The following is a 24,673-nucleotide window of genomic DNA, read 5'->3' as shown; positions in this document are numbered from 1 at the left end:
GAGTTCGACCTCTTATTCGGAGCCCAGGAAGACAATGAGCTCTCGAGCGCAGCATCAAAGAGCAGGCTCATTCAGTCCGATGCGGAGGCTTCGGCTGGGCTTCCTCCCTCAGGTACGGTCACCCAGTCGCAGGCCGACGCAGAGCTAGCCGACATGCTTGCCTGGGCAGCCGCGAGCGTCGGGTTAGAGTGGAACCCTCCACTCTCCCCTGAACCCTCGCGGCTCGACGATTGGTTCCTCGGCTCGGAGCGCCGCTCACAGCCATGCCCAGCCCCGGTTCCTTTCTTCCCGGAGGTGCATGAGGAACTGACAAGATGGAGGAGGGCACCTTTCATGACCCGATCCCGATCTCTCAGCTCCCCCGCCCTCACTACCCTCGATGGTGGGGTGGCCAGGGGCTATTCGGGGATCCCCCAGGTGGATAAGTGCACTTGTGCCCGCAGAGTGCCACCACCTGGCGCGGGCGCCCGAAGCTCCCGTTCAGGGCCTGTAGGTTCACATCATCTCTGACAGCTAAGGCCTACGGCGCCACTAGACAAGCCGCCTCAGCCCTGCAAGCCATGGCTCTCCTGCAGGTACACCAAGCCAAGGCACTGAAAGAACTGCACGAGGGTAGTTCCGACCTGGCATTGATGCAGGAACTGTGCTCGGCGAACGACCTCACTCTCCGGGCGACGAAGGTCACGGCATGGTCTCTCGGGTGGGCAATGTCCATCCTGGTGGTCCAGGAATGCCACCTTTGGCTAAACCTGGTCGAGATGAGAGAGGCTGACAAGGCACGGTTCCTTGACGCCCCCATCTCCCAGGTTGGCCTGTTCGGCGACACCGTCGAGGACTTTGCCCAGCAGTTCTCGGCGGTGAAGCAGCAGATGGAGGCCATTCAACATATCCTGCCCCGGTGTGGCTCAAGACCCTGCACCCCGTCTGCTTGTCGCCAATGGCGTCCTCCTGCAGCAACAGCACCGGCTCTGCTGCAGCCTGCCCCCACAGCCCGGCCCCAGCATGGAGCCCACTGCAGGAAGCAGACACCACCCGTCTCACGGCCGGCCGCCAAGAACCCGAGAAAGGCTCCGAAGCGCACCTGAGATGGGCGACTCAGGGATGAGGAGACCCGCTGCTCTAGAGCTGGTGAACAGACCACTCCATCTCCCGGTGGAGGGCCGGGAGGAGAATCTTTTGTTTCATTTTCATTTCATTTCTCCGCATGCCCAAGAGGCTGTGGTACCCAAAAGTTCAACAAAAGAGTGGTTTTCATGTTCCCTGGGTCACATATCCAGTCATCACGACCACCGTCCACCATTCCATTTCGGCAGGTTTGGCGCTCCAACACCACCCCCCCCGCCCCTGCGCGCCCAGCTGTGGCACAAGCATGCCAACACCGGGATGGTTCCGACGGACTGCGGGGACGATATACTTCCTCACCCCCTCCCCAACTGATCCTATGGAGGGTATCAGGAGCCAGGTAAGTGCTTCGATGTCCCCCAACTCAGCATGGCCACAGGGCTCAAGCCCCCTCGATGTGGTGCCTCAGGCTCCGCCCCACCGTGAGGCCACACCCGCCAGTACATCCGACGAGATTATCCCCTTGGACCCCCTCGCCCAGAGCTTGGAGGTGTGGCTCGCGCTTTCCAACCCGTCACGATGGCTGATCCGGACTGTCTGACTCGGCTATGTGATTCAGTTCACCTCAGTGAAGGGAGAGAACGCCGTGACCTTGCGCGTGGAAATCGCTACCCTTCTACAGAAGATAGAGCCTGTCCCCCCAACTGGGAAAAGAGCAAGCTCTCCCCGGTTCAGAGCATCTCTTTTCTCGGCTTGGAGTTAGACTCAGTCGCGATGACGGCGTGCCTCACGAACGAACGCGCACTGTCAGTGCTGAACTGTCTGAAGGCATTCAGACAGAAGACAGCGGTCCCACTGAAACTTTTTCAGAGGCTCCTGATGCATAAGTCATCCTCAGCGGTGACCACACCACATGAGTTGATGCATATGAGACCGCTTCAGCACTGGCTTCAGACTCGAGTCCCAAGGTGGGCATGGCACCACGGGACACATCGCGTGGTTGTCACGCCGATCTGTCGCTGCCTCTTTAGCCCTTGGACCGACCTGACATTTCTACGGGCAGGGGTTCCCCTAGAACAGGTCTCCAGGCGCGTCGTGGTTATGACGGACACCTCCAAGACAGGCTGGGGCACCCTATGCAATAGGCATGCAGCCACCAGCTCCTGGACTGGCCCGCGGCTACGTTGGCACATCAACTGCCTCGAGATGTTGGCAGTACTGTTCGCCCTGTGGAGGCTTCAGCCGTTGATCCAGGGCAAGCATGTGTTGGTTCGGACAGACAACACAGCAACGATGGCATACATCAACCGCCAAGGTGGCTTACACTCCCATTGCATGTCACAACTCGCCCGCTGTTTCCTCCTCTGGAGTCAGCAGCACCTCAAGTCACTGCGAGCCACTCACATCCCGGGCGACCTCAACACCGCAGCGGATGCACTGTCACGTAAGGTTACACTCAGGGGAGAGTGGAGACTTCACCTCCAGGTGGTCCAGCTGATTTGGAGTCAATTTGGTCAAGCACAGGTAGACCTCTTTGCTTCCCGGGAGTCCTCCCACTGCTCGCTTTGGTACGCCCTGACCAAGGCACCCCTCGGTATAGACGCGCTGGCACACAGCTGGCCCCCAGGACTACGCAAATATGCGTTTCCCCCAGTAAGCCTACTTGCACAGACCCTGTGCAAGGTCAGGGAGGACGAGGAGCAGGTCATCCTGGTAGCATCCTACTGGCCCACCAAGACGTGGTTCTAGGACCTCATGCTCCTTGCGACAGCCCCCCCCGGCGAATTCCCCTTAGGAAGGACCTTCTTTCTCAGGGACGGGGCACCATCTGGCACCCACGTCCAGACCTCTGGAATCTCCATGTCTGGCCCCTGGACGGGACGCGGAAGACCTAAGTGGCCTACCACCCGCGGTGGTAGACATGATCACTCAGGCTAGGGCTCCCTCTATGAGGCGCCTGTACGCCTTGAAGTGGCATTTGTTCGCTAAGTGGTGTTCTTCCCGATGCGAAGACCCCCAGAGATGCGCAGTCGGATTGGTGCCTTCCTTCCTGCAGGAGAGATTGGAGGGGTGGCTGTCCCCCTCCACCTTGAAAGTGTATGTAGCCACCATTTTGGCACATCACGATGCAGTGGATGGTAAGTTTTGGGGAAGCATGACTTTATCATCAGGTTCCTGAGAGGCGCTAGGAGGTTGAACCCCCCCCCAGACCGCACCTCATTCCCTCATGGGATCTCTCTGTAGTCCTTCGGGGCTACGGGGAGCTCTCTTCGAGCTGTTGGAGTCAGCTGAGCTAAAGGCACTCTCTCTGAAGACTGCCCTCCTGACAGCGCTCACTTCCATCAAGAGGGTAGGGGACCTGCAGGCATTCTCTGTCAGCGAAACGTGCCTGGAGTTCGGCTTGGGCTACTCTCACGTGATCCTGAGATCCTGACCGGGCTATGTGCCCAAAGTTCCCACGACCCCATTTAGGGATCAGGTGGTGAACCTGCAAGCGCAGCCCCAGGAGGAGGCAGACCCAGCCTTAGCATTGCTGTGTCCGGTGCATGCTTTATGCATCAATTTGGATCACACGCAGAGCTTTAGAAACTCCGAGCAGCTCTTTGTCTGTTTTGGTGGACAGCGGAAAGGAAGAGCTGTCTCCAAACAGAGGATCGCCCATTGGGTCATTGATGCCATCGTGATGGCATATCACGCTCAGCACGTGCCCCCCCGCGGGGCTACGAGCCCATTCTACCAGGGGTGTGGTGGCCTCCTGGGCCCTGACCAATGGCTATCATGTAGCTAGAGGTTGCTAACATGTTGTTAGGCATTGCTAGCATGTTTTAGCATTTGGCTAGGTGTTAATAGCATGTTTTAGCATGCAGCTAGGCATTGCTAGCAAGTTTTAACATGTTGCTAGCCAGGCTTGTAACTTTAAATTATACTAATAATTTTTTTTTTAACTAAAGTTATATATGTTAACATTAGCTAATGCATTATGAACTAACATGAACTAACAATGAACAATAGTATATTTTATAAATTAATATTAATCAACATTAATAAATGCTGTTTAAATATAGTGTTTATTGTTGGTTCATCATACCATATGCATCTAATAATGTTAACATTACTGATTGTAAAGTGGTCAAAAAAGTCCAACTACTTTTTTGCTCTTAGTAAACCCCCTTTCGCACCTAATGGAACATTCCTACAACTTTGGCACATGTTATGTAAAGGTTAGACACAAATGTTATTTTTAAAAAACATTAATGGAGCATCCTTATGATGTTATTAGTGTTCAATAAAAGTTCTCACAGTGTGAGGAGAAAACATTCTTAGTGAAACAATGTTCGTACTTTCTTTAAACTAGATTGCCTTACATTTTTCTAAAAAACTAGGTGATATATTAAGTTTTCAATAAGCTTTCACATTCAAGAATTATATGCTAACCTTTAAATAACATTCTACACTTGTTAAGAAAACTAGACATTTCCACAGTTTGCACAACCAGAATGTAACATTTGGAAAACATTTTAAGAATATGAATTTATTAGCTGGGATATTGGACATTTTCACTTGTGGAATAAATCAATCATTGCTGACTGCGAAAACTGTTGCCTTTGCATTTCTACAAAGGCAATGGTAACTGATAACTTTTGCTTTTGCTTGATGCTACAAACCTCTTGTATTGTTTTTCAGCCTTCTATATGTACTGTATATACATATAAACTCAGCAAAAAAAGAAACGTCCCTTTTTCAGGACACTGTATTTTAAAGATAATTTTGTAATAATCCAAATAACTTTACAGATCTTTATTGTAAAGGGTTTAAACAAAGTTTTCCATGCTTGTTCAATGAACCATAAACAATTAATGAACATGCACCTGTGGAACGGTCATTAAGACACTAACAGCTTACAGACGGTAGGCAATTAAGGTCACAGTTATAAAAGCTTAGGACACTAAAGAGACCTTCTACCGACTCTGAAAAACACCAAAAGAAAGGCAAAAAGTGCTCTACACTGACGAGTCACAGGGGTGATGGCCGGACTCGTGTTTATCGTCAAAGGAATGAGCGTTACACTGAGGCCTGTACTCTGGTGCAGGATCGATTTGGAGGTGGAGGGTCTGTCATGGTCTGGGGCGGTGTTTCACAGCATCATCGGACTGAGCTTGTTGTCATTGCAGGCAATCTCAACGCTGTGGGAATACATCCTCCTCCCTCATGTGGTACCCTTCCTGCAGGCTCATCCTGACATGACCCTCCAGCATGACAATGCCACCAGTCATACTGCTCGTTCTGTGCGTGATTTCCTGCAAGACAGGAATGTCAGTGTTCTGCCATGGCCAGCGAAGAGCCCGGATCTCAATTACATTGAGCAGGTCTGGGACCTGTTGGATCGGAGGGTGAGGGCTAGGGCCATTTCCCCCAGAAATGTCCGGGAACTTGCAAGTGCCTTGGTGGAAGAGTGGGGTAACATCTCACAGCAAGAACTGGCAAATCTGGTGCAGTCCATGAGGAGGAGATGCACTGCAGTACTTAATGCAGCTAGTGGCCACACCAGATACTGACTGTTACTTTTGACCCCCACCCCCCCCATTGTTCAGGGACACATCATTCAATTTCTGTTAGTCACATGTCCGTGAAACTTGTTCAGTTTATGTCTTAGTTGTTGAATCTTTATTTTCATACAAATATTACACATGTTATGTTTGCTGAAAATAAAAGCAGTTGAAAGTGAGAGGACGTTTTTTCTTGCTGAGTTTATATACAGTATATATTGTACATGTATGTACAGTACATTGTACCCCGACAAATCGCCAATGTCTATACAATTACCTGTAAAATATTCTATCAGCCGATATAAGGGAAAGTTTGTAGTTTTGCACAAACTTCTAAGTGTCAAATACTTAAACACTATTACAAAAACAAAACAAAAAGTCAGCTTATCATTGTCACTCTCCTAAGTTGGAAAAATTTAGCATAAATAGTGTGTGCAGGAGATACGGTACAGAACAATACATGGCAAACACTTAATATAGTGCCGAATTTAAACAGATAAAATGCAGACATATGCAAAACTGAAATGTGTCCTAAAATGAATAAATAAAAAAAAAAAATGAATGTAAAGATGCTCTTTATACATTAAATATATCAAAGCCTTACATTTGTTGCATATTATTCTTCTGAATACATTATTAGCTTACAGTACAAGCAAAGCCCAGCACACACCATATACTTTCCGTTTTCGCAGCACATATACTATTGATATTAAAAATTAGTTACTGGTTGGAATTCCTGTTTTCCCTTTAACAGCTCTCCAGTATTAGCTTACAGTACAAGCAAAGCCCAGCACACACCATATACTTTTCATTTTCGCAGTACGCTTTGTGGAAAATGATGAACAAACCAGTAACAGCTCCATGGTAAGGTTGCAATTCTATAGAGTTATTTTCAACAAAATGAAAAATGGACATAAGTTTGGTACATGTGTGTTATTCTACTGACTGTAGCCTGCAGTATGTCAGAGGAGAGGATGTAGTAGGCTATTTGTTGAGGACACATTTAATTTTGCCATATGATTATCTTGACCTGTTCTGTATGGTGCTATTATCATCCATCATTTCTTGGTTTTTGGTGTCTGCAGGTAGATACTTTTCATATGGGCAGATAGACAGCAGCAGAGGTGAGAGGGGGCAGTGAGGGGGAAAGTTTAGCACAGGCTGGGAGCTGCTCGGAGAAAGTACAGCTGATTCTGACTTCAGAAATGAATGGTTATCTTGTTCCTTGTGACAGAAAAAGCATGAATCACAGCGATGTCAGTTTCATAAAACTTTTCATCTAAGACTCACTGTACCTACATCGGGTCGTGGGACACAGCTCCTAAAATCGGGACTGTCTCGGATTTATCGGGACATCCTTCATCCTAGTTTAGCTGCCCAGACACAAAAAAATCCTTTGGTGCACTATGGGAGTACAGGGACACCATGTCTTCCACTAAGACATAACCTGTCCCAATATCATGTGGGCTTATGGTTCATCATCTTAAAGTTTGTATTATCTAGAGTAACATGACTTCTGTATATCTGTGGAAGAATTTCAAGAATTCATTTGGTCCTCACGATACAGATATTGTCCTCCTGGGACAGTATCTATGGAAGGGGTGACAAGGTAAAGGATATTAATGTAGGTGATATGCAGGTCACTGTGATTGGTGTCCACACGGGGTTATTGTATCACTGTTCTGTGTCAGTGCCCATCTGTGCTCCTATCAGCACGGCAGGGAGCAGATGCATATGGGGCTCATCATAAGGCTGCAGTGCATTTGTGTCAAAGTCCACAGAAGTGTGTGAGTGAATCATGTGAAGACTGTATGTATGCATCTCTAGAGCATGTAAATGAAGAGGTGGGTGCTGTTTTCCTTCTATCTTTAAGACTGACCAGGTGTCACTCAGCACGCTCATTCATTATAGTGGTAACCTGGTCCGATTCTGGCAGCCAAACACTTCCTGTCACTGATACTTCCCCTGACCTTCAGCTTGTGCCAGTACTATACCCAATCCAAACACACAAATGCACACACTTGCACATGCGTATGCTCACAGAGGCTGACAGATTCTAAAATAAACACTCTTATCACATAGATAAGGTTTAAAGATTGAATAAATCTGTTAAACTCTTGTTTGTTCAGCTGTAATTGTGGGATTCCGCAAGGTTCCCTGTTAGGACCAATATTATTTTCTCTTTATGTTCTTAAAGCATGTATAGCAGATATAAAAGACTGGATGGCACAAAATGTTCTTCATTTAAATACTAATAAAACAGAGGTTGTGATAACTGGTCATGGTTCTAAAAAAAGTCAGATTAAGTCAGATTAGATAGGTGGTCTCAAATATTCAGCAGGTGACAGGTGAAATGTGGGTGTCTATTTTGATGCAAATGTAAATTTTGAATACCATGTCAAGCAATTAGTTCAGTCTTGTATTTATCAGTCAAGGAACATTTCCAAGGTGAGACATGTCTTGATTTCTAGGGATACAGAGAAGCTTATACATGCTTTTATTTTGTCTCACCTTGATTACTGTAATGGCCTTTTTTCAATTTTAAATCAACGCACAATTGCATGGCTAAAATTAGTGCAAAATGCGGCAGCTAGACTTTTGACACGAACAAGGTCTTCAAGTCATGTTACTCCAGTTTTAGCCTCTTTGCATTGGTTACCTATCCGTTTTAGGGTTGATTTTATGATTTTATTAATTACATATTAAGCATCACATGGCTTGGCACCTGAATATTTAGCAAAATTATTAAGACCTTGCAAAACAGCGAAACCTCTTAGATCTTCCGGTTGTGAACTGTTGGCTGTTCCAAAATCCAGATGTAAAACTAAATTTGATAGAGCTTTTGTCGCAAAGGCCCCACAATTATTTGTTTTTAAGTCTTGTTTAAAATACACATTTGTACAGACTTGCTTCAATACTGCTGTGTGAATGTGTCATGTTTTATTATGCGTTTTTGATTTTATTTTATATTGTGAAGCATTTTGTGATAAGTTGCTAAAAGGTGCTATACAAATAAAAGTTATTATTATTACCACCCCTTGCACCAGTATGAAAGCCTAAAAACAGCCTAACAACCTAAGCTGGTTTGCTTGTCTTGCTGGTCTACCAGACAGGTCAAGGTGGTCTGTTTTCTGGTTTTACAGGCATTTTGGCTGGGAGGCCAGCTAGACCAGCTGAAGACCAACTTGGCCAGACTGGGAGACCAGCTAGACCAGCTTAGACAAGCAAACCAGCTGTTTATTTCAGTAGGGTTGGTCTAGCTCAGAGGTGGAAAGTAACAAATTACAACTACTCTTGTTACAGTACTTGAGTAAATTTTTCACATTTTTCAAATTTAAGTATAAATAAATAATAGTACTTTTACTTTTGCTGATTAAAAATGAAGTATTTAACTTCACTACAATTGTTCACAACAATTACAAAGTACAAAAAAATACATAATATTTCTGAACTTTTGCAAAGAAGAAAGTTCTAAGCACTAAATCTGTTTATAAACTAAAACGCGCTGTGCGCGGCATGACAGAATGTTATTAATGTAACCAAATGCTACAATTTACTTAATAATAATATCACAATATGTTAAATAACCATAATGTTAATTAAGACTTTATTATTACAACTGTAATGCAATAATACCTATACAGAACAACCACTTTTATTGTTTGAATCAATCATATCTCTCACTAAACTCTGTGTGAAATGTTTATTTTATTTTATTCAGTTGGTATGTAGGAGTTGATAACAGTTTGCATAATAATCTCATTCCATATCTGGATAATTGCTTAGAGATGATTTAGAGACATTTAGAATGTTACATATTGCTATTTCTATTTAAATAAATGTTGTATTCTTAATTTTCTTTTTGTCCAAGAATCATCTTGCAGCAATGCAGGTCTTTGGCATTTAGAAGCTGCTAGTTTAGGATCTGTGAGGAGTCTGTTTCTCAAACTAGAGACTGTGATTTACTTGTCTTTTTGTTGTGCATATGGCAGTCCACTTCCCTCTCTATCTTGGTTAGAGATTATTTTTTCAAAACAGTAATGCATGGAATAGCCTTCATCTCTCTAAAACAATAGACTTTAGTAGAAAATTGAATTTCAGGAGAAATATGTTTCTTTTTGCCTATTTTTAAAACTAAAATTTGACTTGCAAGTGTAAATCAACTTGTAAGAACTCAATACCTCAGCAAATGAGGAAAAACCAACTGTATTGTGATTTCCGCATAGTAGCACAACCATTTTCAATTGTTCTAATAACAAGAACATTTTCTTGAGTACCAAACTAACACTTTAGAATGCTTTTGAAAGGAATATGTGACACAGTATATGTTTGCCATCACAGGTAAAGAATTTCTTAAAACAATTATTCTACCACTGATCTATCTGGTCTTCCAATCTGGTCAAATTGGTGCTCAGCTTGCTAAAATGGTTGGTCAATTGATCTCCTGGCCAAAACCCCTCTACACCCAGCAAACAGAGCAGCTTGACCAGGCTGGGAGACCAACAAATCATTTTAGGCTGTTTTATTCTGTTTAATGAGCAACTTGATAGTTTTGAATAACAAGGGAAACAGCCCCCAAGCTAGCAAGTACATCTGGCATTTAATCTAATCTTAATTAGTTGAGGGACTATTTAGATGACAGAGGGGCAATGTGACTTTGTACTAAGCCTAATATATGCATTGCTGCAAACACACTCCTCTGAAATCAGTCCCAGGGCAGGATTGACGGTGTCATTGGAGATTAAGGTTTGCATGACACCATGAAAGCGAGAACATGATGGCAGCAGGGCGGGATCTCCAAGCGCCACTCCAGGGAGGGTGATCTGCTAACACAGATAAGTTGATGTCAAGAGAGGTGTCTTTAATGGCTGCTGACGAGGTGTGTTTGCTGTCTTTCATTCCCCCTGAGAATGTAACAATACCATCTGGATCCAAAAAGCATCTTTCTCCACTGATGGCCATTCAAATGTCACTGTGTATTCTGACAAAATGTTTTTTTTCTTTATATATATATATTATATTATATATTTCATTATAGTATAGTAGATATTTTGCCTCTGACTGATTTAAAAGTGAAAAAATTATTTATATTTTTCCCTGTCTGCCTTTCACGTTCACATCTAAGGATAGTTGCCTTAACGGAACGCAGCAGCATAAGAGTGATTAGTCGCATGTTATTTTCGGATTAGGTGATTTCTTAGGTGAAATTCTGTTAGCCCATGTGCAAAGATGGCAGATGTTCTATGCCAGCCAAGCAACTGCCATCAAGATGAATGGGAATGCTAATGGATAGCCAAGTTAAGTCAAGTCATTTTTATAGCGTTTTTTACAATACATTTATTTGTAAAGCAGATTTACAGAAAATTATCTTGTAATGAGTAGCTCTTTAATGGATAGCTCTCTCCAGGTATTATAGACCTCCTTGGTCTTTTCTTTATTTGGCAGACACAGTGCATATATGGATATACTACGTATTTACTATGTTCAAATCTTACCAATGCGTTAAGCATTACTTCTCTTTCCACATATTGTTTATTAGTTTAGCTAAATAGACACTGAGCTCTCTGACTGTCACAGATGATGAAATACATAACCCTGGTAGTGGTGATAATGGCCTGGAAACCACAAACGCCATGGCAACCTCTATGGATAGTGTCTGGAAAATGTTAAAGGCTGAAACAGCATTACAAATTATTAAATCAGTGCATGAGTCACTGCGCTGCCTTATTAAGGCCTTTGCATACCAGAGGCGACAAGATAGTACGAAACGAATCACAGACGAATGGCTCTTTCACATTAAAAGTGAGGGCGAATTATTGGCGTCAGTACATTCAGTGATCCAAAGCTCATATTTTGTAGGTCAGGGCATTTCATCGCCGGGCAAGAAAACAAAAAAATCGGCACACTCAACATAAAACAAAAAACCTCGCTTTGTCAGTGTGAGCATTCGTTTCAGGTGTGAATGGCTTCATATAAATACATTGTTTTGGTTTAAAATATAAATTGTGGCAAAAATTCAATGCAAAGACCTTTGCGCAGGTGTTAGAGGCTCCCAACGCAGAGATATCTGTCCTGTCCTCCTGGACTCCCAACACCCTGTCCCTCTGCTCCATATCCAAGCCACGCCACTCAATGCCACGCCACAGTATCGTGATTTCTGACATTGAGCAGGGAGACAGCAGCTTACAATACTCCCTTCCCCGTATTCTCAGAGCATTCCAATAAACTGAAATCTAACCAACTGCAACCATGAAAGTAGGCCGTTTTCAAGCCAGACTTAAAATGTGCAGGTCTATTTATTAGGTATTGAGTGGCTTTCATTAGTTGATGAGCAGTCACTTGACATGACAGTTTAAAAGGTAAAGTGTGCAATTTCTGAAACACTAGCATCACCAAACAGAATTGGAAAAATTAAGGCTGTTTCCAAACAGGTTTCCTGAACACTCTCCCTGTCTTCCACTGATCAAACAAACAGATTGTCTCATCCAAAAACCACAGCATTGGTTGAGCCAACATGGCTGTGTCGGGATACTTAAACAAACAATGTTTTAAAAGCACCAAGAGCTAGAATGTTTAACATTTTTTAGGTAATCAACCTACGAATGGCTTACTTATAGTCTCTGCACATTAAGCTGAGATAGAAAAAATGTATTTTAACCTAAATAATTACACAGTTCAACTTTAAGTGTCAAACAAAGCGTTTAAAAAAAAAATACATATTTTATTTCTGTCTTGTGAGAAATAACATCTGTGCCAGTCCCGCAAAGACCCACATGGCGCAGTCAGTCCACCCCGTCACAAGATTCAGGGTCCACAGTACAAGCCATTGTCCATTCATAGTCAGCACTGTTTGTTACCCAGCCTCTTTAAACCACCAAACTTTATCATCATCAGATGGGCTGACACACACCTGACAACCACAATACACTGTGTCATGGTTTTGTACTCTCCATTTTGTTTTGACACAAATTTTACATCAGCATTCAGTAATGTTCCCTTGATTAAGAACATACTAATTTTTGATTCCAAAGTTGCAAAGATAACATTTGAATTAATAGGACATTTAACAAACATCACACAATGCTTAACAGATCAGTCCTTTATATACACTGAAATAAAAGAATACAATAGTTCCGTTCCTCTAATCTGATTGGACAAGCAACATTTTGAGGGTGCTGATATGACAGCACTGGGACGCCACACTGTCTGTATCAATCCACATGTTTGTGTTCTTGTCGTTTCAGACAGGCTGCCAGTCTGTGCATTGCTCGGCAACACACAACAATCGATCCTGCATTAGCTTCATTTGGAGTGGTTTTTGTTAATAGAGGTAAAATAGACAAGATAACAAGCCATACTGTCTCTAAAATGTAAGTTAATTAATATTAACTTGTTTATAGAACTGTTGTAAAAACTGTGGGGGCGATTTCCATTGCATTCCCTTTACATGGTGCTCCTATGCGCTGCATACATTGCATATATATTTTTTGAACCTCTGGGTACAAGACTGTGTGCTTAACGTCTGAATGAGGGAATGAACTTCAATCCCATAAAGCATTGCGAATTACATAATCGAATTAAAAACGATGGAAAATATTAAACTTTTCATTCAAAAGTTGATTATAAATTGGTTCTCTGACTGATGAATTTCCCCCTCAGGATCATGGGTAATATAGTTCTTTACCAGGAAATATGCTATTAAACATGATTTAAAAAATTGTTTTTAATGAAGTTTAAATAAAGCAGGAAAAAAAAGCAAATTTTTACTTTTTACTATGACTGAGAAATTATTGTTGAAGTGTGCATATGATTAATAATAAGCTTTCTAGTTCTATGGGAAATTATCTTTGGGCATGCTTTCATTTAAAAATTAATAGACATGATTAAATTATTTAATGCTAAACATAGCATTTATTAATGAACAATCAAAAAGTCAAAGATTCCATTAATCTTTAATTAATACACAGTATTTCCAAATATTTAAGCAATAACACACAAGCAAGGGTGCTATAATCCTGAATATCGTTATGGCTGTGATAGCACAACAACGGCATTTATGTGCTCTGTGTTGTTGGCTAATGAAAACACAGCCCATACTGGAGACAGTGGGATGCAAAGCCAAGTTACATAATAGCCCTGAAGTGGCACATTACTTCGTAATTTTTTTTTCACGCCACCTTGACTAATCCTTCCTGTGTCTGCCTCCTACCATTCCGCACACCCATTTCAACTGGGTAAGATGGCCTGTTTCAGGTCACAGCACTATTTCTGGCCTTTCTAAATGTGGCCTGACTACCTGGCACATTTCAGTGAGATAAAACAGCATTCATCCAAACCACCTGCTAGTAGCCTGATAATAAAAGAATATTGGGCATTTTTCAAAAATGAAAGTAGACATGCTATTTATAGCAACCTGTTCTAAAAACAGAACAAAAATTAATCATTTGCTAAACAAGAGTAGGGAGATGTGCTCACTGAGACCCACCTGGCCCCACTGTTGCAGACTGTACCTGAACAGAAATTCTGCCTTTATTCAAGATGAACTGATAATTCTCAAAGATAATTATTTCTCACATAGTTTAATTGTTGCAGGTTCCGTGTCTTATTTTCAAGTGAGTAACTTCTTATGTTCGCAAAAGGTTTGTCCATTTTTTAGATGGCCAAGTTAAGGAGCCCGTCTTAGGCTGTTTTTTTTCCTTCAGCCCATTATTTATTTTTTATATAATCTGCTCTAAAAGTTGGTTTATAAAATAAGTAAAAGTACATGTTTGTGAAGGACAAAGTTTGTGTATTTATTTTTTTTAATAAAATATTGAATTGACATTTAACTGCTCTCACAATAAATGCTTCATTATAACAACAACATGGGATATAACATTTGAACAGTAGAGGGTTGCTTAGCAACTGTGTGTGAGAAAGAGAATTCTGCGCAATAATAAATCAAGTCACAGGCATTAAACTGTTTCAGATGCATTAAATCACATCAGTAAATTTTTAACATGCTATTGTTCCTCTGACAGTAATAATTAATCCAAATGCTACATGAGAAAACATTTAATTAATCACAAATTACTTGAAAAAGAAGTCTGGCCTCAAGCCTGGCTAAAAATACACACGGATAAGTTAGGGAGTGAGAGATTCTGATTGATGAATTAGTGTCGAGAGTATGACAGGGAAGAGGTTTGATGATTTAGCATTCACAACTTGTGAAATGTTCCAACATAACAGCACTATTCCTGAACTCCAACTTACTTTCATGGATTTCTGATATTATAATGTTAAGTCTCTTTGAGCTGTAAACATTTGTGTTAAAGTATAGTGTGATTCTCACCACTCCAATGGAGAAATAGTTGTTTACTATGCTGTAGGGCACAGGGTCACCCTTTTCCTCCTTATCATCAGGGATGATGTCGATGTTCCAGCGGTCAAGCAGCACCTCGGTGCTGTGTTCGATGTCCCTGAGAAATTTGACCAGACTGCCTCCTTCATAGCCTGCCAACAGGAACACAGACAGTGCGTGAAACTACATGCTGTAAAATTTAGGGTGATTTACAAACACTAGAGTAAAAGTGTAAATGCTCTAACACAGCTTTACACACTGTTGTAACCACACACAAGAATGCACTAAATCTTATTTTGATCTAATATGTACAAGAATTTCCAACTGTCCAATAAAAAAATAAATTAAAAAAACATGTACATGATGTACCTTCTATTCTGTTCATAATGATGAATGATGCACAATATCACAATTTCTAGGTTACTGTAGTTTAAAGGTGCTGTAAACGATTTTAGCCGTTCTAGAATTTCCACAAGCTGTCAATCTGAGCTGTTGGATTAGCCATGCCCCCTTTTTCCAAGATGCCGCACTCCAAAGATACCATATGAGCTTTATTGAGACTGACATGAGCAGAAAAGGTTGATAAAAACAACAGTAGCAAAATAGCGCCCTCAACTGACAACTGTTATGAACAACATGGCATAAAATTGGCATTATGCCTAAATAATTAACTGCAACTACAATATTATGAGAACGTGCAAAATGATTGACAGGTTAAAAGCATCAGAGACTGCAGCCGGTGGACACAATTTTGTTTGCTGTTTACAGAGTCTAGAGCTGCCACAGAGACCAGTGAGATATCTCATGACACTTATTTAATTAATATCTTTCAGGGGGTAGTAAAAATGTATTCATACCTTACATTGAAAAAAAAAATGGCTTACATCACCTTTAATTAAAACAATGCAAGATCACATGATTAAACTTGTCAAAGTAGCACGATGCTGTAAATGTATAATCAAAACCTGGAAAAATCTCAAGTTTTTGCATGAATGTGACTGTGCCTCTTAAAGGAAAATTCACCCAAAATTGAAAAATCTGTCAACATTTATTCACCCTCAAAAACCTTTTCATGGTAAGTACTTGGGGAAGCATGTCTTGATCATCAGGTTCCTGAGAGGCGCTAGGAGGTTGAATCCCTCCAGACCACACCTCGTCCCCTCGTGGGACCTCTCTGTAGTCCTTCGGGGTCTACAGGGAGCTCCCTTTGAGCCCTTGGAGTCAGCTGAGCTTAAGGCACTCTCTTTGAAGACTGCCCTCCTGACTGCGCTCACTTCCATCAAAAGGGTAGGGGACCTGCAGGTGTTCTCTGTCAGCGAATCGTGCCTGGAGTTCGGTCCGGGTTACTCTCATGTGATCCTGAGACCCCAACCAGGCTACGTGCCCAAGGTTCCCACGACCCCTTTACGGGATCAGGTGGTGAACCTGCAAGCGCTGTCCCAGGAGGAGGCAGACCCAGCCTTGGCATTGTTGTGTCTGGTGCACACTTTACACATCTATTTGCACTGCACGCAGAGCTTTAGAAGCTCAGAGCAGCTCTTTTTCTGCTTTGGTGGACAGCGGAAAGGAAGCGCTGTCTCCAAACAGAGGATCGCCCACTGGGTCATTGACGCCCTTGCGATGGCATATCAGGCTCAGGACGTGCCACCCCCTGCGGGGTTACGAGCCCACTCTACCAGGAGTGTGGCGGCCTCCTGGGCCTTGGCCAGTGGCGCCTCTTTGGCAGACATCTGAAGAGCAGCGGGCTGGGCAGCACCCAACACCTTTGCGAGGTTCTACAATCTCCGGGTTGAGCTGGTCTCGTCCCGTGTATTAGCAGGCACGAGCAGGTAAGTTCCGGGACAGCTGGCTGGGTGTACCGCTTGCGCATAGCGCCTTTCACCTCTATACATGACATACTTCCGACAAGACTCGTTAAGACCATGTGACGTATTCCACTCAAAATACCCCCCCCCCCCCCCACTTTTTGGGCGGGGTGTGGTCTCTGCGGTGTCTTCCCCTTGGGAGGGACATCCCCCGATGCAGACACTTATGGCTTCCAGTCGGTTAACAAATTCCACTCTTTTTGGGGAGAAAAAAGAGGAAAAGAGGCCTTGGCTGGGCTAGCCTGTCCCTATCACTGGGCAGTCGACTTGTTCCTGAAGGACCGTTCGACGCTCATAAGAGCGTTGGGGGAGGTTACATAACGGCCTGGTGTGCTGGCTACGAGGCACACAGCGGTCTGCCTGTCACACACCGCCAGTTCACGTAACACAGTTCAGATAGTTGTGCCTTTTGTATAGGGACCCGTAGTGTCACTACATCGACACAACGTCGAGTGAGTGACAGATAGGGAACGTCATGGTTACTTTTCGTATCCTCCGTTCCCTGATGGAGGGAATGAGACGTTGTGTCCCTCTTACCACAACACTGAACTACCCTTGCACAGGGTCTGTACAAGTAGGCTCACTGGGGGAAACGCATATTTGCATAGTCCAGGGGGCCAGCTGTGTGCCAGCACATCTATACCGTGGGGTGCCTCGGTCAGGGCGTACCAAAGCGGGCAGTGGGAGGATTCCCAGGAAGCAAACAGGTCTACCTGTGCTTGACCGAATTGACTCCAAATCAGCTAGACCACCTGAGGGTGGAGTCTCCACTCTCCCCTGAGGGTAACCTGACGTGACAGCACGTCCGCTGCGGTGTTGAGGTCGCCCGGGATGTGAGTGGCTTGTAGTGACTTGAGGCGCTGCTGACTCCAGAGGAGGAGACGGCGGGCGAGTTGTGACATGCAACGGGAGCATAGACCGCCTTGATGGTTGATGTATGCTACCGTCGCTGTGTTGTCCGTCCGGACCAACACATGCTTGCCCTGGATCAGCGGCCGGAACCTCCGCAGGTTGAGCAGTACTGCCAACAACTCTAGGCAGTTGATGTGCCAACGCAGCCGCAGGCCAGTCCAGGAGCCAGGTAGCGAACTCCCCACGCAAGGTAGTGGTGTTCTCACCCTTCACCGAGGTGAAGTGGATGCCGCTGAACCTGGGCGGTCGCCTGGCAAACTGAATCACGTAACCAAGTCAGACGGTCCAGGTCAGCCATCGCGATGGGTTGGAAAGCGCGAGCCACGTGCCCAAACTCCAGGCGAGGGGGACCAAGGGAATGATCACGTCGGACGTACCGGTGGGTGGGGCCTCGTGGCTGTGCTGAGTCCAGGAACATTGAAGCACTTACCTGGCTCCTGCTGCCCACCATAAGATCAGCCGAGGAGGAGGGAGGAGGGATCTCGTCCCCGTAATCCACTAGTCCATCCCGTGTGGGCGTGTTTGTGCCACAGCTGGGCGCACAGGGGCGGGGGGTCCACTGCTGGAGCGCCTTACCTGCCAAAATGGGACGGTGGTCATAACAACGGCCATGCGCACCGGACATGTGACCCAGGAGACAAGGAAACCATTCTTTTGTCAGGCTTTTGGGTGCCGCAGCCTCCTGGGCATGCGGTGACAAAAGATTCTCCTCCCGGCCCTCCACCGGGGGATGGAGTGGTCTGTCGACCAGCTCCAGAGAAGCGGGTCTCCTCGCCCCTGGGTCGCCCGTCTCGGGGGGGGGCTTTGAAGCCTTCCTCAGGTTCTTAGCGGCTGGCCACGAGACAGGTGGTGTCTGCTTCCTGCGGAGGGCTCCACGCTGGGCCACGGGGGTGGGCTGTGGCGGAGCCGGTGTTGTTGCTGCAGGAGGATGCCCCAGGAGTCTGCGTCAGACTGCATGAGCCCGCTCTCCAATGCTGCGCTCGATAACTCATCGTCTTCCCGAGCTCCGAACAAGAAGTCGAATTCACGCTGAGACAAGCCGGTGGTCTCGTGCGAGAGCCCGATCGGGGCAAGCGAGCGTGCTGGGGAATGGGAGGATCCGTGCGGGGATAACCGGCGGAGGTGGACCCATTGATGTCCCCAAATCGCCCCCAGTGCTAACTGACACGGCCTCAAACCCATAGCTAGAAGGACTGGTGCGGGGAGCCGCTGGGGTGGCTTGCGAAAGCAAGCCGCGACAGCAACGTTGCCATGGTCATGTTCTCGCAATGAGGACATGACTCATCCATGAACGATGTCTCTGCGTAGGCAGTGCCCAGACACGTAAGACAGCGATCGTGGCCGTCAGAAGCGGAGAGATAACGACCGCAACCAGGAATAACACACAAAAGGAAAGGCATCTTTAAAAAGACGTTCCGTGTGTGCCGCTCTTTTTGTTAATGAAAATATACTCTTTTAGAATATACTCTCTTATTTTCGCTCTGCCGAAGCGCCCATGGGCGTTCTCTACACTCCACGGGTGCAGAGGGGGAGAGCCTGCTGAAATGCGCCTTAAATCCAGCAGTTTTGAGGTGCGTCTTTGGAGGGAATTGAATTCAGTGCACTGAATACAACTGCTCGGCTCCGAAGAGAAAATCTGAATGAGTGGTTGCATACCAGCTCCTTTTATACCCGTATGTCCAGGGGAGTGGCATGCAAATTCCACTCGCCAATTCCCATTGGCCTTTTTAAAAAAAAGCAGAGGTGTTTGGGGCTCCTAAGAGTGACCCCTAGTGTCACTACATCGACACAACATCGAGTGAGTGAAAGATAGGGAACCGGATAACTAACGTCAAAGGATGGAGCTGTACATAATATCAACAATTAAACACAGCAGAAAGAATTCAACATTTCTGGGAGAACAGTGGGAAAATATAAAACGTACCCATTTATACACACACCCCTCTAAAATATTGACTACTGTCCCTCACATATGCATATATGCATTCAAATACATTGGGGGAATCCCAGAGTTTTATGCAAGAGGGAAACCCCACTATTGTAGCACAGTTCCGCTGCAGGAAAGGAAACAAACACATCAACAACCCTTGAATATCTGAAAATAAAGCAAAGCAGATAATAAAATTGCGAAGTCTTCCTCTGATCCCATGTTTGTTATTTACACAAGTTTCTCTGGGAAATTCCATTGCTCTAGATAAACCTGCTGACTTACCCAACCGCATATATACAGGAGAAAAAGAGAGTCACAAACACAGTAGTTGTAAATGGGAACACTGCTCTCCAGCCTTAAGCAGCTTTCTTGCAATAAACGTCTATCTATTTGTCCATGTAAATGAAATTAATGAATCAAGCTTCCAAAAGGAATCATAAAAGTGGTCAAATCAACAGATGCACTATATATTTCAAGTTTTGTAAAGGTATACTTCTTCTTTGTGTGAGGATTCTAAGTTGTTATTCACCGAAAATCAGCTCATAAGAGAATAACAACAATTCTGTTTTCTGTGCGAATCATTCTTTTGTCAGAACTTTTCAATTAATCTGTTGTTCTAGTTTACAAAGCTGGTTTAAATGATTTGACAATGATCCAGTCACAGTAGTTCTCTTATTAATAGTTCAGTGAAGAGGAAGATTATCAGTGAATAAAGACTTAATTTTCAGTTTGTTTCTTAACTCAAACCTATTGTATGGCTTTAGGAGACATGGAATATAAGTGGATAACAATGATACTTTAATGGTGCTTTTGTGTCCTTTTTGAATCATCAAAAGTTCCAGTCCCCGTTCAATGAAATTGCATGTAAAGTGTGCAAGAGTGACCAGTACATTCTCAACATTTCTAATTTTGTGTTCATACAGATTAGGAATGACATGAGGGTGAGTTAATAATGACAGAATTCAATTTTTGGGTGAACTATTCCTTAAAAAAAAACAGAGCTAACCCATCCAGATGACATACAGTAAGACATTAACGCAACTGATTTATTACACCACCAAGGGGCTAAACTCCATGACCTGAGAGGATTCCACCTATGCCTGGCAACCCTTCCAAATTACATGATAAAAGAGAGGATCCCTGAGGTAGATGAACTGCAATTACTTCATAGTTCTAACAGGCAGGATACAGAGGCAATATGTTAGATGACCATAATAGAGGTGCCATCTCATAACGAGGGCCATCATACTGTGATCAGGTGGGGATATTGACTCCCGTCTGGCAACCCAGGGAGGAAAAGCACATGTGTGATGATGACACCCATGTGATCATTCTACCTTTCTGAACAAAACATGTCTACACCAGCCGTACGTTACATAAAGTTATGTTCACATAGCAGCTCTTAACTGTATACAGGTGATACACATGTTTCAAAGTCAATCAACTCACACTGAGAGAAAAACCAGCCTACCATCCAAATGAAATTAAGAATACATTTGCACAAAACACTGCGCTCACTTACAAACCGCACACATGCTCACACAGGAAACACTGATATGAGGCCAATTAATTCAGCAGCCTTTACAAGAGCATGCACACCTGTCTTACACGCAGACGCAAGCTCACAGATGCATATCATTCCATCATAGCCAGCTGTATAAACCCACATATCTAATCAAGAACACAAATATATAATAATGCTGGAATAAAATCTCTGGTGACATTTCTCTTGTCGACAAGTGAGTTGCGAGTCTATACAGTAGTTGATGCGAAATACCTGTGATTATGTGTATTTATATAATACAATGATATATACATTTATAATGCTAGAAAATTAGATGTATGCAAAATTGCGGAAACTAACTCATATTTTACACAATATTTGTCTCACTGCAGGAATATATACAATAAACAAGTGAAGGCAAATGGTGTTTTAAAATATACACTTATGCCAAAGAATAAAAATCAATAAAAATGAAATAAAAATAAAAATCAAGGTATTGTGCATTTATCTCTGATGAGCAGGACGAGATGGAATCTGCAGACTTTATTTGCATTTTCTGTGCTGATTTTAAGGCAAAATCTGTGGAATTCTGCTGAAGAGATTTAAAAATAGTAAAATGTGTTAAGTGGAGTTGAGAGTACTATACTCTTATTAGTAGCTAAAAGCATCATCAAATTAGACAAAATATTTAATAAGAAAACATGCAAGGGATGGGAAATTTGTAGAATGTTTATGAACGACTGATGTCGCAATTTTGAGTTCTGCATACACAAATTCCATCTGGGTCTGCTGATGAGTAATGTTAACTCTGCTGACTTTAGAAACTTTTTTAACCACAGATTAAAATATTTGTATACTTCACTGGCTAAACTGGGTAAGCACTTGTCCTGGCCTTTTCTTTATGTAAATCACACATTAAAATCCTGAATTTCAGAATGGTCTCACCAAATCCTAGCTGGAGTTTATGCATTTTTAAATCTGAATCCACTAATGCCGTCTTATTCATGTGACTAGAGAATTCAGATAATAATGATCAAATGCCATGATTATTACTGTATAAACCTTCTCCTCAGGTCTGTACATGGAAATGTTTAAAAGAAAGCAGTCTCAAAATATTTTTGAAGGGTTTATACAGGATTGTGTTCAGATTCAAGGTATTTAAAGCCTAATTTTAACTTGAGTGGTTTTGCAAAGGAAAGTTTCATTTCAATGGCCTTGAGTAATTCCATCCAAACTGCTGGTGGACAGTCTCTGATGCTTTCTCACCTCCGCCCCATCTCAGGCAGCGAGCAAGGTCATTCCCTGTTCCCAGTGGCAAGATTGCGACAGGGGGGTCCCGAGCAAAATTTGCCTTATCTGTTGAGGGACAAAAAGAAAGGACGATTAAAGCTGATGTGTGTATTTTTTTATGTGAAAATCCTTCCCCCTATCCTACCTTAATGTGCAGAGTCAACTATAAGTATAGCACTTATGCTGTGATTTCCCTGAAATGTGTAAACACTGTGGCTCTTAGGTGCTTTCAAAACATTGCTCAGCAGCCTGACATGTCAAATGGCTCAACCAATGATTTGAGTTTGGGAGGGGACTACCAGTTGACCAAACAATGTCAAATGGGGGGAGTGTTAGGGAAACCTGTTTAAAAATATATTTTTTTAGCACTTCTGTTTGGTGCGCAAAAATTACTCAAACTAATTTGCGTAATCAAATTGGTTCTGCTTATTTATATTGTAAATGAAATTGAGGTTGGACTTATATACATCAATTTGCATCACTCCTATATAACATTCTTACAAACATAATTCAAGAAAGATTTGTTTATTTCTCTTGTATTGAGGAAAGCAAGAACTGATCGCAGAGCAGCTCTAATGCAAACATTGATTTGGAAGCTAAAAGGAAAAGCTGCTCGTACTGTAAATCAGTACTTACGGCTGCCAGGACAGGCTTCAATTGTGAATATTTTTTTTACTATATAATTTTCTATTTGTCCATTCAATTTAGTTTACTTTTTCAGTGTTTCCTAGATTCAGTTCAGTGTAAGTTTTCTTTCCCCTTGTATATTTAGTTTTTATTTTATGTATTTTAGGGCTACCCAAGTTAATGTGTTAACTGATATCAATTTAATTTGTTTAGCCCTTAAAGGCATAGTTCACCCAAAAATGAAAATTCTCTTATTGTTTACTCACCCTCATGCCATCCCAGATGAGTATGACTTTCTTTTTTCTGCTGAACACAAACAAAGATTTTTAGGAAAATATCTCAGCTCTGTAGGCCCACACAATGCAAGTGAATGGTGGCCAGAACTTTGAAGGTCTGAAAAGCAAATAAAGGCAGCATAAAGTAATCCTTAAAACTCTTGTGGTTAAATTCATGTTTTCATAAGCGATATGATAGATGTGGGTGAGAAACAGATCAATATTTCCTTTTTTACTTTACATCTCTACTTTACTTTTCACTTTCACATTCTTCATCTTCTGATTTTGGCGATTCACATTCTTTGTGCATATCGTCACCTACAGGGCAGGGAGGAGAATTTATAGTAAAAAAGGACTTAAATGATGTTTCTCACCCACACCTTTCAATTAGCTTCAGAAGACATTAATTAAATCACTGGAGTCTTATGGATTACTTTTATGCTGCCTTTATATTCTTTTTGGAGCTTTTGGAGTTCTGGTCACCATTAACTTGCATTGTGAGCCTACATGGACCTACAGAGGTAAGATATTTTTCTTAAAAAATATTCGTTTGTGTTCAGCAGAAGAAAGAAAGTCATTCACATCGGGGATGGCATGAGGATAAAAAATTATTAATAGTTATTTATAACCAATTTTACAATATACTGAAGTTTTGGTGTCATAAAAATGCATATTAGTTTATTTTCAAATGTCAAGTTTTAATTTTATTTTTTTTATGTTTTTTTTCATTGACAATTTTTTAAAAAGTTTTTTTTTTTTTCATTGCATGATTTTGCACATCGAATCACATACATGCCTGACTTTTCCACTAAGACAGTTTTGGGAGTTTCTAAAGGGATAAAGAGCACAGTTCAGGTATCAGTGTCGTCAACCAATTGTAATTTTAAGCGAAAGGTTTGGAAACCAAACTGATTCTAAATCAGCACTTAAGGGCGATATATACCACTGGCCATGCAGGGTCCTCTCCAGCGCTCATCCATTAACATCAATATGGCTGTCAGAAGGGGGAAAGGCAGGCCATTATCTCTCTACTGCTATCCTGAATCCACTCACATACAGTAAAAGAGGTCATAGTCTATGTGCTTCCTAGAAACAATGATTTGTGAATAATGTTCTTTCAGAGGACTGTTAAACATCATGATTATACAGTATATCTGCCTCATAAGAGCCACATCAAAGAACGAGAAGGATATCCACATTTTTCAAATGTTTACAGATGAATGGGTTGACACTGATTCCCTAGGGGGAATGCAGAAGTGAAATAGCAGCAACAGGGGCATAGCACCAAATTTGTATTCCAGGGGGGATGGGGGTAACCCAC

General features: G+C 43.0%; 1 protein-coding gene across 8 annotated transcripts in view; it reads right to left on the bottom strand.

Annotated features, from left to right (window-relative positions):
* LOC127447091 (diacylglycerol kinase beta-like) overlaps positions 1 to 24,673 on the bottom strand; it is a 220,552-nt gene that overhangs the window by 60,195 nt on the left and 135,684 nt on the right. For 7 of the 8 annotated variants that reach the window (XM_051708618.1, XM_051708619.1, XM_051708624.1 and 4 more), the window contains 2 exons: positions 22,427 to 22,516; positions 14,941 to 15,101 (listed from right to left, as the gene is read on the bottom strand). In XM_051708618.1, coding sequence (XP_051564578.1) covers positions 14,941 to 15,101; positions 22,427 to 22,516 — 251 coding nt within the window. The remainder of the gene's footprint in view (positions 1 to 14,940; positions 15,102 to 22,426; positions 22,517 to 24,673) is intronic. The other variant, XM_051708621.1, reaches the window with a different exon arrangement.

This window comes from Myxocyprinus asiaticus, chromosome 10 (genome assembly GCF_019703515.2).
Source record: "Myxocyprinus asiaticus isolate MX2 ecotype Aquarium Trade chromosome 10, UBuf_Myxa_2, whole genome shotgun sequence".
Taxonomy (NCBI): domain Eukaryota; kingdom Metazoa; phylum Chordata; class Actinopteri; order Cypriniformes; family Catostomidae; genus Myxocyprinus; species Myxocyprinus asiaticus.
This window is presented reverse-complemented; position numbering and strand designations above follow the sequence as displayed.